A 16,695-nucleotide genomic window follows, 5' to 3' on the forward strand; every position below is an offset into this window, starting at 1 on the left:
AGTCGCAGACACGCAGAGCACTTGGCGAGCATTATCTTAGCTGCCAGACTCCCAGAGCTCACCCTCTGCAAGCCCTAATAAAAAGGGTTGGACCAAGGTTCTCAGCCACAGGGGATTAGCATATGACATGAGTCCAGATCCCAGCATAAATATTCACAAAAAATACAATGGTACTCCTTTGTCGGTTTACACCGAAATATGCGTTGGATCCATAAGCCGTTCTGACTATTGGTTTTACATCTTGTTGTACATATAATTACACCCGAGGCACATTTCATTTTATTTAGTCAGTTAGTCATTGATGCACACATTACAAGTTAGATACATATTCAGTTCAGTTTCCTTTTTGTACTGATTGTCATTCAATGATGTTTTTGACCAATAAACAGTATGATAGTGCTTGAATCACACTGTATTTGCAGTATTACATCTGTTTACTCAATATTTCTGGTAGTTTGTGCCATAGTGAAATGTATTCAGATATAAGCAGTCACTGTATCACTTTCACTGGCCTCCCCCTCTGACAAGGAAGGGCCTTTAGGTTTGAGAAGAGCAGATGACTGCTTTTTTTGACTGACTTTAAGACTCAAATGTTGTTAAAAATGCTGCAGTAGGTGTTTTATTCATGATATTTTCAAGTCACGGGGCTGAATTTCATTAACGGGCCCATCCGTTTTCAGCAGATATATGCAGGTTGGCTCACAGGCGTAAAACAAAAATGACCACTCTTTGTTGTAGTCTTATTTGCCATCTGTTGTTTCTAGTTTTACTCAGCTCTTCACAGTATTGTCACTATCTCATTTATGGTCTATGTAATTTTAGCAAACAAAGAAAATAGACAAAAAGCACCAGATGTTCTTTGTGGTCAGCAGTTACATTATGAATTGTCGACATGGTAATAGAATCTAGAAAGCAACAGCATCATATTGTATGCACTGTGCAATTTGACTGCAAGGAATAAGAGAGGACTTGGTTGCAATACTTACACATGTTTTCTTATATTCTGTGATAATCTTTATACCATCATCCACGAAGAACAAGAATGTAATTTGGTTATTTGGTTGGATCTGATAAAGATGGGGCTAAAATAAATGATAATAAAGTAGAAGATGAAATGAGGCGGCCCTGAAACGCACGTATTACACAGGAATCTTGCAAAGCGTTGTTGCAGATTCCTCAAATAAAAATATCAAGCTGAAATTTAGCACTAGTCGTTAAATCTGGCCTTTTCAACAGCCTGGTACAGTTCGGTTTAATCTATGAGCAATTTTTTTCCTCTAATAAGGGTTAAAAAAATATAACCACAACACTTTTGAAAGTGTTTTATGGGCAAATGTGGCACGACCTGTTGAACCTGCATGTATTTTCATTCCATTAAATGTGTCCCATCATTCTATTTTAATAATAGTCCTGTACAGATGCCCTGGCATTCAAACATTATTTTTTGGGGTAAAAATGAAGTGCAAGCAAAAAATTGATTGTAAATTCATCAATCCTGTTGCAGAGAGAATTAAGATGAGGGAAAATTATCTGCAATCTGTGGCTACTATGGAACTGCACAGTGAAAATGCTAATTCCCCATTGCTGGACTAATAAGGGGATTATCTTATTTTAGTTGGCGGTGGGGACAGTTCTATTCACAACTAAATACAGGTGTATTTGTGATTGAAAGCAAGGAAGTTGATGAGAAAAAGAAGTCGTGTAAATATAAATTGCCATCGTTTTTTAATTATGAGTTTGTCATTGTATAGAAGTTCTGAGCTGCTGTACCTTTAAGAGCCTATTTCTAATGGATTTGATTGTTTTCCCTCCAGGATCCCGTACGCGCCAGGACGATTATCCACCCAGGATTGTGGAGCACCCCTCTGACCTGATCGTATCCAAAGGGGAACCTGCCACGCTCAACTGTAAAGCAGAGGGGAGGCCAACTCCGACCGTGGAGTGGTACAAAGATGGTGAGCGGGTGGAAACGGACAAAGATGAACCGCGTTCTCACCGGATGCTGCTGCCCAGCGGCTCGCTTTTCTTCCTACGCATCGTTCACGGACGCCGGAGCAAACCGGATGAGGGAGCCTACGTCTGCGTCGCTCGCAACTATCTGGGTGAAGCCGTCAGCCGTAACGCATCTTTGGAAGTGGCATGTGAGTAAAAATTTAATGTCTTATTTACTTTCAATTGCACTCTTTCTTGCCCGGGTAAAGTAATTTTTACTGTCATAACTATACAAGTGTTTCGGCTGAATGAAGAATTTGGAGTTTATTGTTCCGCTCTGTTTAGAGCGGAACAATAAACTAATCCGGGATTATTATGTGGGTGCAAAAATTGATTTTGACTGTGCTCCATATTCGGTTTACTATATGACAACTGTGTTCTCAATGTTGTTGAGAATATGTTGTTTGTTACTGAGTCATTGGATGAATGGGAAACGTCCCTCGCTCAATAAATTTGAGGGAGTTTCGTCGAACTTGTGGGCAGACGATTAGGTTGGAACATAAATCTATTCTCGTGGCAAACAAAAAGACACTTTCACTGAGCAGAAATATTTCACCCTTGTCGCACCCTGCCATCTGTATACAAAAGACCAAACACGTAGCAAGAAGTCCACCATATCTCGGTAGCTGTTGCATAACATATCACCTCTCACACTTTATAAAATAACACACCCAGCACTGCATTTATTTCCATGCTGGAGTTACAGGATCTATGTGGAAAAAGTGGTCATAATCTCACAGGTGTGTGTGTGTGGTGGGGGGTTAGAATGACAGGCACAAATCAAAGTCCTAATGGACATTTGACACAGGCTGTCTGGACTGTGTCAGTGAACAGTGACAGGCAAACCCTGGGTTGCGGATCAAATTACCTTTGAAGATGAGCTTTGCCCCTGGTGGGTTCAAGCAGAGTTTCCTATGGTGTGACTGTCAGAGACCCCAGACTGCCCATAGCTATGGAACAGCGGGTCCAGACTTCATGTTGTTTCAACTGGTGGGGCCTGTGTGCGTGAAACATAATCCACCTGATCTTATCCCCGGTCGTCACTTTTTCGGGGCTTCACTTGTTTTTGGGAGATTTTCTTCTTAGAGGTTATCTTAAGTGTTTTTTATTATTTTTTTTAAAGATAAGGTAGTTCAGTTTTCACAATTTTAACCCCTTTCTCTCCAAATTCAAACAGCAATCCTTCGCAATTGAACTTGCATTTCCCAAATTTTGAAAAGAAGGTTTCACAAAATGACTGTTGCTTTGGAACAAGGAAAAAAAAAAAAGGTTTTGTGTTAAAGAATCGAGGGATAGTGTCCGCATATGATCCAGTCGTCTGCTTTCCCCTGGGACTTCCAGGAGCCCCCAGGTGCTAACTGTGTGACAGCAGCTTGATCTATCGATTGCTATAAGAGGGCTCTCCACCGCTAAATGAAAATTCATGAAAAATTGATGAAGTCACCCGATTATTTTATTTTTTTTCTCTTCTCACTTCATTTCTCCGCCGTCCTTTCCAATATCCACTGTTCCCTCTCGTGTAATGTGGGTTGATCAGCAGTGGGGGCCACTGAATTACTTAAAGGTAAAGGTGGAGAAGATTGGTTAAAGGTAAGGGTCAAAAGGCCTGGAGGAGGGTTAAGAGAGAAGTGGCACGAAGTGGAACAAAAAATAAAGAAAAAATGAGAACCCGTATTTTTTTAGACAGTTTTAGACAGGTACTGGCTACTCTGACCATATCGGTTGACTAAAATAAAATAAAATAAAATATATTCACACGTACAAATATATCCTCTATGTTTTTTTCCGTGATTAACAATTTATTTACATTATAATGGCGCCTTGCATTGGCTCATTATGCAGTGCTTTTTAGAGGTTAATCAAACACTGCTTACATGCATGTGCACTAATGAGGAGAAATGATTTGTACCACATATGCTCCATCAATGGATCCGTTTATTATTCTCTTTCCGTCCATCAAGGTGAGGGAGAAAATTATACCTTTGATCATTTAAAGGGTTCAGAAAGCCTTGTAATTGTTTTTTTTGTAGATTTAAAAAGGCAGTCCACCATTTCATCTCATAAAACTTTCAGCCGGACTTGCTGGTTTTTGATTAATATTCTCCTCATTCGTCATTGTAACCAGAGTGTGACCATTTTTTAAGTCACAGGAAGGAAGACATCTCTATGGGCAACTGGGAAGGGGAGCATTTTAATTCAGCTAACTCTGATTTAAATTATAATGTGTGGTGCTTCTATTTTATACATTTTTGACTAAAAGGAAGTGCTTCCAATCAAAAGTGAGCGACCATATTAACCAACCAAATTATGAGGGGTTTTATATTAGTAGGAATGTTGCGCATATATATGACTCTTTCAAAACATTTATTAAAGTTACTTTTGGTTAGAGTGCAAGCAAGAGTCACCAAAAATATTCACACCCGACACTGCACTCCTCTTGAAGTTCCATTGTTGTTTTTTCACCAAACCAGTACTCCCTGATCTTACAATAGATATTTTTACCATGTTGTGAACAGACAAAAAACAGACATGTTGCATACATCATCCAAACAGTATTTATTTTATTGTCTCCTAGAATGGGGAGATCCATTTTATAGCCAGTTTATCATTGTTTATTCTTTCTGCCAGGTTTTCACCCCCACCTCTCCCTATGGTAGGGGGGAGAGGTCTGTTGAATCCCACTGCGCCTTGGCTTACTGCGGAGATTAGCTTTATCGGGTCCTGACATCCTGCTTGTGATTGTAAGGCCGAAGCTAATAGCACAAGAAAAAGCAGCATTTAAATTTACATCCATATTAAAGGGGTTTTGTGCTTATGATACCCCCCACCCCCAACCTGCTCGCACCTCCTCCACCCCTCGTCTTCTGCCTCCCTCTCCTCTTCTGTCAAATTGAACGCACCTTTGCCCCCCTTCTGTTCACGAGTGGCTGAGCAGGACCCTGGTGAGATAATTGAATTGCTGCTCTGAAACAGATTGAACTCTGTGTCCAGTGAGCAGAGTTGTGCTGCTGAATGATGGACATCAAGCTGGGCACCACTCACCATGCTCTCTCTCAGAAAAGGAAAGGTGGGGTAAGGAGAAAGAAAGGGGAGAAGAAGCCTCTAAAAAGTGCCTCTGCATTATTAATAAGGGCCAGATTGGGGGGATGGGTGGGGTGAGGGGGGGTATTTGTGCACGGGCTGTTCTGCGGCCATGTTTTCTTTAAGTGTTAGTTGTTCAACACTCGATGTTCGTAAACGGGGTTGTTAGATGTACAGGTCGCTTTGTGTTATCTGCGCGGTGCCGAGAGTTCGGCTCCAACGCTCGGGCATCGCATCGCCGCTGCATTTTAAAATAGATTTTGTTCGAGCCGCCGTTAACCTCTCTGTACTTGAGCAGATAGAAAAACTTGGAAACATGTAGCCCAGGGGCTATCCGCGCAGGCTGTCCTGTAATCTCATTCCACCTTTCATGCTCTCTGAACAGACTTCCAACCAATTCCACGGGAGGGATATGCCTCGTATAAGAGGAGATGTGCTCCCTTTTCTCTTTTCAGAATAAACTAGGTCAATGAGTAGGTTCATAAATCATTGTGATGCCTGTGTCAGAAATGCTAGCTGCAGCCGTTGCTGGTTAATAAATTGCCAGCACTGCAGATATCGGTGTATGTGTTAAGGTGACAAGGCACACCTGAGGCGATGGGATCCCAAGGAAATGTTTCCAATTAGCTGCATCTTATGAGTGGATAGCATTGATACCTTGTCCTCCAAATAGTAAAGCCAAGGGTGAACAGTTGCAAATGTAATTGAGTGCTGAGGGAGATTTGGCCCTGTGATACGTATTTTGCGGCCTGTGAGTTATCGCCGCATGAGCAAGGATGGGGCTAATCGTTTGCAAAAATTCGAAAGCGCTGGGTCCAAAGCAAAAGAGGTCACAAAATCCCAATGTGTAGATGCCTGCAATTTCCAGCCGCATTCCATTTGTAACCTTTAAAAATGCAAATGACACAGAATCGCAACAGATGTCTTGATCTGGTTATAAATGTGGCTTAGAGCAGGTTAGGATGACTTTTAAAAAGGTCCTTTGATATCATCTAATGTACCACTTCAGCAATTAAGTGAATCATTAGGTAGCGTTTGGTTCTCGTACAACAAGGTAATTAGCAGGAAAATAGAGTAGGGAGAGGTGTGAGTGGAAAGAGAGGAGGAGGGTACCAAGCTGTTCCTGTTGTGTCCAGCATGAGGGGAAGCTAATAAAGGGACAGACTAGGAGGACCGGGCCAGGTGGGGAGTCGGGGTGAACTGCACTGTCGAGCCGCCCACAACCTCATCTGGACTCATTATCCTATTTCGGGAATGGGGAGAAGGAGGGAAGAATGCACACAAACCACAGACATTCAAACAACCACACTCTCACATGTGGAGACACACACCTGCCCTCGCACTTATATAAACCCCAGAAGTCTGCAGTTTAATCCACACTAAAGTCCTTGAGAAATAATGGAAGGATAATGAAGGAAGAATCAACAATGCAACCATTACGGCACATTAATGATGCATGCTACGGTTAGGATATAAATCACACTCTCCAAAAGTGGGCGCAATCTAATTTGCGCTTAAATACATATCGGCCCAGAAAATGCTCGCGTGTCTGTCGGTTTAGGAGTTGGGATACGCCGAAGGAAGACCTCGGGCTCACGAAAAACAATTACCTGGACAATATATTTTACTGCAGCATTTAATGGCGGAGATATGTTTGGTGTTATGGGCTCTTATGAGCTCTTATCAACCACAGTTTCTGAAAAGGAAAATGAAGACCCATAATAGGGTTGCCAGACATTATTCTTTTCCATTTTTATTGGCTTTTTGTTGGGCTACCGCTTAGCTGGCACTTGAAAAAAAAAAAAACAACATCCAGTACATGATTGTTTAATAGCTGGATAGAGCTATTGATTGTTGTTATTGGGGTTTTTTGTTAATTGATCTAGAAAGGTGCTGCAGTGACAAAAAAAAAAAAAAAAAAAAAAAAAAAAAAACAGAATGGGGTACTGGTAAAAAGAAATGGTGCAAAAAATAAATAAAGTGGAGAATGTTATACCAAGATAAGACAGATGATCAGAAAGGGTCTGAGTGTGAAAAATATCTTCTTCTGATAAACTGTGGGAGAGGACAAATCCCTGATTAAATGTGTCAGTGCTGTGTCGGTGCAGCTGGAGCCCGCTGACCTCTGTTAGAAAAAAAAAAAGGTGGTGTTATCTATTGCGATTCACACGTACAGACAGACATGCACGTGTAGTGGCATACAGTTTACGTTTCCCTTGTCATCCACAGATGGTCAAAGTGAACGGGAGTACCAGCCAGAGCCAAACTTTTGTCCTATGGATAGAAACTGACTGTCTGGCAGAAATTGAGCAGAAATTTGAAAAATAAATGCGCATCAGGAGATAAATCATAGGGGCACCAGTGTTCTGACCTTTTCCCTCCATACACACACACACACACACATACCAACTTGCAGGTTCACATACACAATATGTACTGAGGCTGCAGTTTTACTATCCTCAGTGGGCCTTGTGTTCCAGCACTGACCTCCCCAACTCCACCTGGGGAAACTCGCAGTCTGTGTTACATTCTTACCATCAAATGAAGCAAGTTTAGCACTTCCAGTGGAAAATACGGCCGAGGAATGACAGCTATAATGGAGTATTATTGTAAGAGCGCAGGACAGAGATGAAAAGTGTGGCGAGGAGGCGCAGGAAAGCAGAGTTAGGGTACATAATGAGATCCATTTCTTCAGATTACATTTGACCATCTTTTTGGACTCCGTATCAATATTTTTTTCCCCCCCTCCCGTTCTCTTCTCCTACCACCGTGTCACCTTTGAGTTAATAAAGCAGATTAAGCAGGCGGTTGGTGCTCTGTCACGGATGCCATGGTCCAACGGCAAAGGAGTGAGCTGTCAAGCGGAGATTGCTGAGCTGGTCTGTTCTCACGCCCATTAGTGCTGGGCAAGATGAAGCACCCATCGCACCGGGTTTTGTTGTGTTTCTTTTATACACCCTGCTCCCACTCCTTCACACTCTCTCTCTTTCACTCTTTGTTGTGACACTGTTATTGATGGCCTCTCCACTCTGACAATGCAGAGCTATTGCTTTGTCTCTCCTGCCAACATTTTTCCTTCCTCCCCTCTTCATTTACCTTAACCCCCCCTCCCCTCCCGCGTCTTAAACCCCAGACACATCTCGTCGACCGTGATGCACGACGTCGCTGTCGCTGACAGCAAAATAGATTTTTGCATAAACACCAGGTCTCTTAATTACGGCAGCTCGCCAGCGTTTTTCATTTTTCACAAAATGTATGAAGTTATACTGCTTAACTGCAGCTTCAAGTCTTTTCTACTTCGAGACAGTTTGAGATGTAGACTGAGCTGTAAATTATTGAAATATATCTCCAGGCTGATTATTGATCAAATTTTAAACACGGACTGTCTCACAGGCCACTGCTTTCATGGGCAGATTCCACTTTGATTTTTTTTCTTTTTTTTCTCATATTGATTTATCATTTTAATATATTCAGAGCCAGCTCAACCTTTACTTTTCAGTATGCATTATTTTTTCATAATGGTCAAAACGTAGTCCTGAAAAATGATTTTATCAGGCTGCGTGTTGATAACCCCATTCGTGGGGCCCTACAGCTATACAGTCTATCGGAAATTGTTGCACAGGTGGGGTATTTAGAAGAATTTAGATTAATACACATGATACCACTCTATTTTCTGACAAGCGAGTGCCAGAACAAGTGAGCGATAATATTAATTGAAAAATGTGACCCTCAGTGAAATCCCTGGAGGCGTCTGCAGTCTCAAGGTGGTTTGCCACTGAGTCCTGCTGGGATTGGATCCTTTGACCCCTGAACAACCCTTTGCCCTCTCATATCCACACCAGATCTCTGTCAAACCGTAATTCCTTAACCTAGTGCTTTCCCGCGATGAATCTGTCCCTGTAGTAAGTGACCTCCCCACACCCACCGACGGCTCCCCGCGACCCTCTGAGACTTCCAGAGATGGTAATCCATCATGTGAAGCTGGGAAGGAGGTGACAGTTTTGAGGGCTGAAGTTCAGGTGTTGGCTGATATAGGTTTGCATCAAACAGTACAGCAATTGATTCACCCAGTGGGGTGTGGAAGGGTGTGATATTTTGCCACCGGTGTTCTTGGTTAAACTGCGCATTATTTCTTTCGTTACTCTTACATGCATGCATGCTTTTGCACAACCGCACACGGCTCACAATAGGCTGGGGGTTTATTGTGTGAAGGGTTCGTGACTTGGTCAGATGTACTCGCCGACCTGTTTATTTTAGGTTGGAAGTGCCATCCAAACACTGGGTGCTCAAAGCAATGGACTTATTTTTCCCCTCAATACTCCCAACTCTATACCTTTGTTGATGGGTGGTGTATATATTTATGCAGAATTGCAGAAGAGCATGCAAAATTGCTTTTGGTGAAGGGTTTAGTGGCTGTTTTAGCATAGTTCCTTCCTCCAGTAGCCTGTTGGGAACACCAGAGATTGCTTTAAGCCTCATTAGAGTCTGAGCGTACCACGTAGATGGAGGGGAGATAAAGGATTTTGAAAAGGGATTCCATGTGAAGTTCCACAAAGCTTGGAGTTTAGGGGTATACGTGTCGTCTTGTGGTTTTGAGGCCTCTCCAGTCGGGTATTATTAGGTATTATTATTGTATTTCTTGATTAGTTTAAATTTGGTTAAAATGGATGATCGGCTTGATTTCCTTTGGATTATTTATTATTCTGGTACAGACCTTGGCACCATCCAGCAATTGACCACTGCAGAGTTATTGGGGGAGTGAATATGTTATGACTTGGTGATTTCTGTATGGCAAAGACAGATATTGTGTTTGGCTTAAATTACATCTGTTGTAAGAGACACCGATCAGCCATCAGAGCCATCAACAGCTGCAGAGAAACCTGATCCCTCAGTTTTTGGTCTCTCTCTCTCTCCCTTTACTCTCTGTCTGTCGCTCACTCCTTCTCTCACCTTAACTCTTACTCTCTTTGCCCTTTTCTACTTCCTTTTCCTTTCCTTCTCTGCCGTTTGAAAGTGATACTCCAAGCATCTGATCATTTTCAGGCATGAAGGGGGACAAGATCAAATGTTTAACAGACAGGTTTCTGAGACAGCTGTGGCCCCACTCTTTTTTACAGCCTTACTATTAAATGGCAGCGTCCAATTGCCAAATTGCAGAGGAAGTAGGGAGGTTGTCGAGTCAGATCAAGGTGACCTTGTGCAATGAATTAATGTGTTCTAACATTGCATTGAAATGTGTTTTGGAATGCAGTCATCAAGCTTGATTTACCAATATTGGGAAGTTAACGAAAAACAAAACAAACAACGGTAAAAAACAGGTTCATTTAGATGATAAAACTATCATCACTGTGATATCGACTGTGGCTCTGCTCTTGGCTGTATCCCTGCTGCACTTGTTAATGTTTTTAACTCCTAAATTCAGTGTGTCGACCAGCATCCCCGCAGCAATGCTGTACAGCCTGAGCACCCTCTGCTGGAACGACTCACTAAATTATTCCAAAAATCCTTCCTTGAGTATTGGACTGTAAATTGGCCCCTAATGGAAACCACTGATGATGATAAGGTTTCCAGCAATGTGTCTGGGATTGATCGATACCAACTCATGATAAAAATCACTCGTTGGGTTTAGGTTGTGCTGCTTGTTAGATCGCTTTGGGACTGGCACCAATGCGTTTTTGTTCCGGGACTTCCAGCATACAAAAGAGGGGCCGCTGTATTCATATAATTGAGGAATAAAGGTCAACCAAAGTCTTTGTCCTTTATGCTGGGTAAAGACATGTTTTCATAGAGGATGGTACCAGCTACCTCATCTGTGTGTAATGCAATGTGACCAGGTGCAGGGATGTGACATCACATGGTGGATGAGGCTGGGAGCTGTGGTATGTGTGGCCACCTGCTTCAACAGCTGTGAACATGATTAGCACCTAGCCAGGCTGATTATTAACCAGCCAAATGGACAGACAGACAGACAGACAGACAGACAGACAGACAGACAGACAGACTCAGAAAACTCAGAGACATCGCACACTGCCAGATATGAGCATGAACATTGGTTGGCACGGTGGAGACGAGACAGACTCGCCCAGACCACTTAAGCACTAACATGGCCAAAGGCCAACTGAATAGAAATCAGTACAGCCCATTCAAATGCTAAGCAGAATCTTATCTTGGCGCCTCTTGCTGCTGGTCCTTAAGCAGCACAGTGTCCAGGGCAAAGCTATTAACCGCCATGCAGGTGCCTCCTATGTTTTTCCATTTTTCATTGGGCGTTTGTGAGGATGGGTATGTAGTCGGTTGTTGGAATGTTGTCCTTGCCTAATTGGTCCATCAGAGACTGCAGTTTTGGAAAGTTATCACCAGGTTAGAATCTTAGAAATGTATTGTATCGTCAGTGCGTCTGTTCGAAGAATACCCTCCAACTATTACACACTCAACAGCGGCTGCTGGGACGCAGAAATGAAAGCACTGAATCATTTTAAATGGTGCAATAATTGCAAGGATGTCTTGGATCCATTCGGACCTCGCCATTCCGGGGGAAATGGAATTGAACGACACTGTGTGATCACCCAGGGATGTGTAGATAGCTGATGAGTGCACTCATCTGACTACGCTGATCTTTTAAAATCCTTTTCTGTGTTGCGCACAAGTAGGGCCCCAACGCTCAGAGATTATAAAGTCACATTTGCTCATTCGCATACACACATTTACAATCACACAGACATAATGGAACACGGCAACACATCCTATAACAGATTTCAAACTCCCTTGCTGACATCCAAGTGGCTCAGTGAAAGTTTGTCCGTTCGTGAAGTGAAATCCAAGACATTAAACTGTAATGGAACCCGATAATAATAAAAATGAAAACAAAGCAAAACAAACAAGCCCTGCCGGGGCAACTACTGTTGAATTTACATGTAAGCTCGTCTCCCACTGGTGCTCACATGAATTACAACTCTGATAATTCATGAATATCTCTTTTACTGCTGTTGCAATATGGGAGGTTGTGGAAGATTACATTATTCAAACTAGTTGGAGTGCGACACATTTGTAATTAGCCAGTTTGTTTGTTTATGTAACTGATATATTAATAGTTTAATTATCTGTTTTTGGTAATTCACCTCCCATGAACAAACCCATTCCAAAAACTACCCGCATAATATAACTACTGTGTCTAATCTCTCATTATAAGATCATTATCTGCCCTGTGTTTGGATGAGCGATGGAGATGAAAAAAAAGATTTTTGAAGACTTTACCCACATTTTCATAACATGCATTTCATTTTGCTGAACCGTAGCAGGTGAGGTTAACAATGTCGGATGTAATGATTTCCAGGTGGAGGATGTTGTCTGTATGATTTAGGTCCGTTCCCAGCGGCTGATGAGGTTGGTGGGCCGATTGCACCTTTTGGTCCTGATGCTGACCTTTAACCAGGGACTTATGCGTCCTCTGACTGATCATCGATTGACCATCACATGACCCCGAGGCCTGAGAACAGAGCTGCATTTGAGAGTCTGGAGAACATCTCTAGTATACACTGCTAATACAGTTACAGTTAGTGTTATTGGGAGATGTATGAAAGGAGAAATGGCAGGGGAAGGGAGGATTATTCCTGTTTTCAGAGGAAGAAAAGCACACATAATTTAATTTTAGACAAGGGGATATGAGCCTTTGTCAGCTCATTCATTCTTGTAGTAGTCAAGTTTGGCTGTTAATTCAGTAAACTCAAAATTAGATCACTGTTAGTTCCACATCACTACCTCCTGGATGACAAATCCAGCCTAAATTAGTATTCTGACTGCTACGAACCTTTACACTTTTCACACTTTGTCTAGTTTGCAGGACATCTTGTAACGCTAAGCTTGTATTCTCGCGCGGAACCCGAAAGTGGTTTAGACCCTGTTATCGCTCTTCAGCATCTCGTCCCTCTACAACCCCCACCTCGCCTGTATTTCTTCTGTATGCCCGAAATTGCTGTTCCCTAGCTGGCCGTGGATGATAACAATTTCAGCCCCCTAGCCAAAATGCCCCACCCCCTTTTTCTTGCATTAAAATAATAAAAGCTGAAAGAAGTCTTACAGCTAATGAAATTATAACAGCTTCTCATAAACCTTAATGTGAAATTTGACCCAATAAAGTATACATATGTGGGGAGGGGCCTGGGTATACATTTCACATGTGAATCCCACATCACAAGCAAACTGGGCTCTTGTGTGTCTTGAACGTTATCACCCTCCACACACACACACACACACACACAAACACACACACACACACACAAAATCCCCTCTTGTTACCGCATCCATGTGCCAGAAATACGGTCCTCTCTCTCCACGCTACTCCTTTTGCAGGGGGATGGTTGTCTTCATGGCATCATTAACTTTCTTGAGTGGCAGACGTTAGACGTGAAAAGGCCTGGCCTGTCCCTTCCCCCACTGGGTGTCACTCAGTCCCAATCAGTCATCCCTGTAACCTATATCTATTTGTTACTTCTCTCAATATATCTAAAATCCAAGCATTTAACGTACTTCATCTCAGTCAGATGTGGTAAAAATCTGTCTTTACAGTTCTGGCGTCATAGTATGTGATGATGTTTGTTCGTTCAACTGGCAGCCAATGTTTTCATGTGTAGTGTTGTTTACTCAAAAAGCACTGTCTGACTGTATTAACCTGTAGTGAGCCCATCGCCTCCCATTGTTTGGGATTTTGGTCATTACCATTTGTGTGGCACGTGCTGCTAAGCTCCCCGTGGCACGATGCCCCGTCTCATTAATCACAAGCCCCGCACTGGAGCCCTGACAACATACAACCAGGTGGCCTACCACGGTCCTCCCTTGTACGCAGAGAAGGCATCATTATCTGGGGACGGGAAGAAGGCAGCATTGCAAAAACAGCTGCCCGTGGTCATTTGACCCAACACCCTATCACTCCCCCACCCCAACTAGCTTTTAAAATGAAACTCTTTAATCCACATGCCCCCCTCCCCAACCAGGCTTTTTGGCTGTCTCTCATCTCAGGTTCGCAAGTTTTGAACCACAGGGCCAAAGGTCGGTAGATTTGTCAAGTTGTCACGGCAACTCTCAACAACATCAGATGTCAAGCGAGCTGCTGGCTGCCCGTCTTGGAGGCAGACAGAGCGCTCTGCTTGGCCACCCACCTCCTTCTGGAGAGCACGGGAAACAGGACAGACGGGGAGAGACCAGGCTTTCTGCCGGGGACATTCTCTCCCTCTTGCTTGGCTCCGCTCTGAGTTGATGGGGATTTTGGTCGAGGGTTATTTAGGCGTTCACGGGGGCGAGTGTTAAGGGCTTGTTGAGGTCCAAGTCATGCCTGTAGTGTGGGGTGCTGGAGCTTAGAACGGTGCCGTGGTCTAGTTGTGTCATGAGCATGAAGCTGAGCTGTCACTTGTCTCTAATTGGCTTAGATCACCCCACGAGACTCAAAGCTCAGTGACCTACCCTTTCTTTCATTCTGGGCGAGTGTGTCTCTCTACCCTTTTCTCATTAGCTTCTTTTGTGTCTGCCAAGCTAAGACAAGGGACTCCACATGGTCATTTCCCCTCGATTTTCTGATCTGAAATCTTTGCGCTATTCCAGCAGGCCTTTTCACGTGCGCACATTTTTTGTAATGAGGCCCAGTGCTTGTGAGTAGCAAGCTAATAGAGTGATGAGGGGGACTACAGAGGTGATCTTGATCTAATCCTGATCAGAGACCCAATTGATCCAAACCCTTGGGTCACCATAGGGTCAATATATGAACTGATGACACCATTGTTGCCTATTGCAGCACTTACAAGTGCCATTACACATCAGATCAGTCTACACAATGAAGTATATCATTCACAGTAACAACTAATCCAGCAGCTCCACCATGGTTAAAACTGCCATTAGTCTGCCTGTCACTCTTTCATTTTAATGGTAGATGTTACTTCCCAGGTAAGGTAGGGCCTATAATGTGCTATGCAGGCGGAGGGAATGACCCTCCAGTGTGCATCCATGATGATCCTTTAATTGGACAGTGTGATCACTCTTCACTGTAATTTTTTAAGCCTCCCTTGAGGCCTTGAAGGGGTAGACACATTGAAAAAAGAATGGGTGGGCCGATTGATGGGTGGCGGGGCTTGTTATAGTTGCGGATGGTCAGTGACTGGTAGAGGGACAGTAACATATAAGGGCACAGCTGTTGAACTGGAATGAATATATTTCCTGATAATATGGGAGATGGCAAGATACAAGGTGCGCTTCAGCTTTATAATAGCTCTACATGTTTTACTTATATAATACTTTGGTGGAGAAGGTAAATGTTCCTTTATATATAACAGTTATGGATAGAGGAAGATCGTAGCAAGTAGGATTTAGATAGGGACTATACATTTTAACATAGTTTCATTACAAAGGATGTGACTGTACAGAGAGTTTATAGGTATTGCTAGTTTTCAACTCCTGTTTGCGGTTTAATCCATAATGACACACGGGTGATTTTATTCAACATCTGTTCTGTTGCTTTGCACTAAGACTAGTATTGAAGCGCGCTGACCGTGCAGTATTAACAGCAGTACATTTCATCATGTCTTAATAGCAACAAAAATATTTTACAATATCAGGAACTTGTTTTACACTGCATTCGAGCTTTGCAAGTAGAGTTTTGGCAATGTGGAAGTAGCTTGATTACATTATCTTTCATAAAAAAAATTAAAAAAAACTCATAAACTATATCATATTAAAGGCTATATATGCTGTCATTCAATTGATCACAGGATGAGACTTATTAGGCCACGTCTGATTAATTCGAGGTGGTAATAACGCTGTTTAATCATATTGCCATCCTAAGTCCCTTTCTGTGCAGGAGAGACTTACAATATTGAAAAATGGGGAATACAGGTTCATAAAGGAAAAAGAAAACAGAATAGCAAGTATTGAGACAACATAAGTGCAACAGATCTACAGTGTCTATCTCATCACGCTGTGAGTGTCCAATGACAAAATTACTTTGCCATATCCTATTGTATTGGGTGTAAATGCCCTCTCTATAAGGGTATTTTGCTGTCTATATACATGAGCAGTGTGTGCATATGCGCGCATCTGTGTGTCTGCATGTATTTGAGAGAGTTTGAGGGTTTATCCCTACATTTGGCTGTTATTTGGCTCTGAAGTCATGGATAGCACTGCTGCTGTGCTTCTAAAGCTCCCAGCCTATATTTATTTATTTGCGTCAATATGAAATTTGCCTTGCTTTTCTTTGTATCCAGAATGAGTTGAAGTGTGGTGAATGGGCTCGTTTTGGTGCATTGACTGGTGGATCCTATTTTGAAGGCGTATGGAACTGGAACTAATTCCTGCATATTTATTTGGCTCGGTCGAAGCAAGCTAAGCACTAACCCTACTTAATATTCCGAGGTGGGCTGACAGAAACCGCCTATTGGTGGCAGCAAAATGGCCTCATACAATTTTTGGACAGTCGTGCAATGAACAAACAAACTGTAAAAAGTATGAGAGTCTCGGCAGTGAAGTGGAAAAAAAAAAGAGGAATTTTGGTATGCAAAAATGACCTTGGCCTGATGCTTTTTTTTTGTAATTTAGTCCCAAGCCAACATTTCAAGCCAGACAGGAATGTAGCAAAAGCTG

General features: G+C 42.6%; 1 protein-coding gene across 8 annotated transcripts in view; it reads left to right on the plus strand.

Moving 5' to 3' along the window:
• robo2 (roundabout, axon guidance receptor, homolog 2 (Drosophila)) overlaps nt 1-16,695 on the plus strand; it is a 286,436-nt gene that overhangs the window by 125,189 nt on the left and 144,552 nt on the right. For all 8 annotated transcript variants that reach the window (XM_086164710.1, XM_086164716.1, XM_086164711.1 and 5 more), the window contains exon 2: nt 1,815-2,141. In XM_086164710.1, the coding sequence (XP_086020836.1) occupies nt 1,815-2,141 (327 nt within the window). The remainder of the gene's footprint in view (nt 1-1,814; nt 2,142-16,695) is intronic.

The sequence above is a fragment of the Fistularia commersonii genome, chromosome 18 (genome assembly GCF_037954325.1).
Source record: "Fistularia commersonii isolate RoL2024-O1a breed Wild chromosome 18, RoL_Fcom_v1.0, whole genome shotgun sequence".
Taxonomy (NCBI): domain Eukaryota; kingdom Metazoa; phylum Chordata; class Actinopteri; order Syngnathiformes; family Fistulariidae; genus Fistularia; species Fistularia commersonii.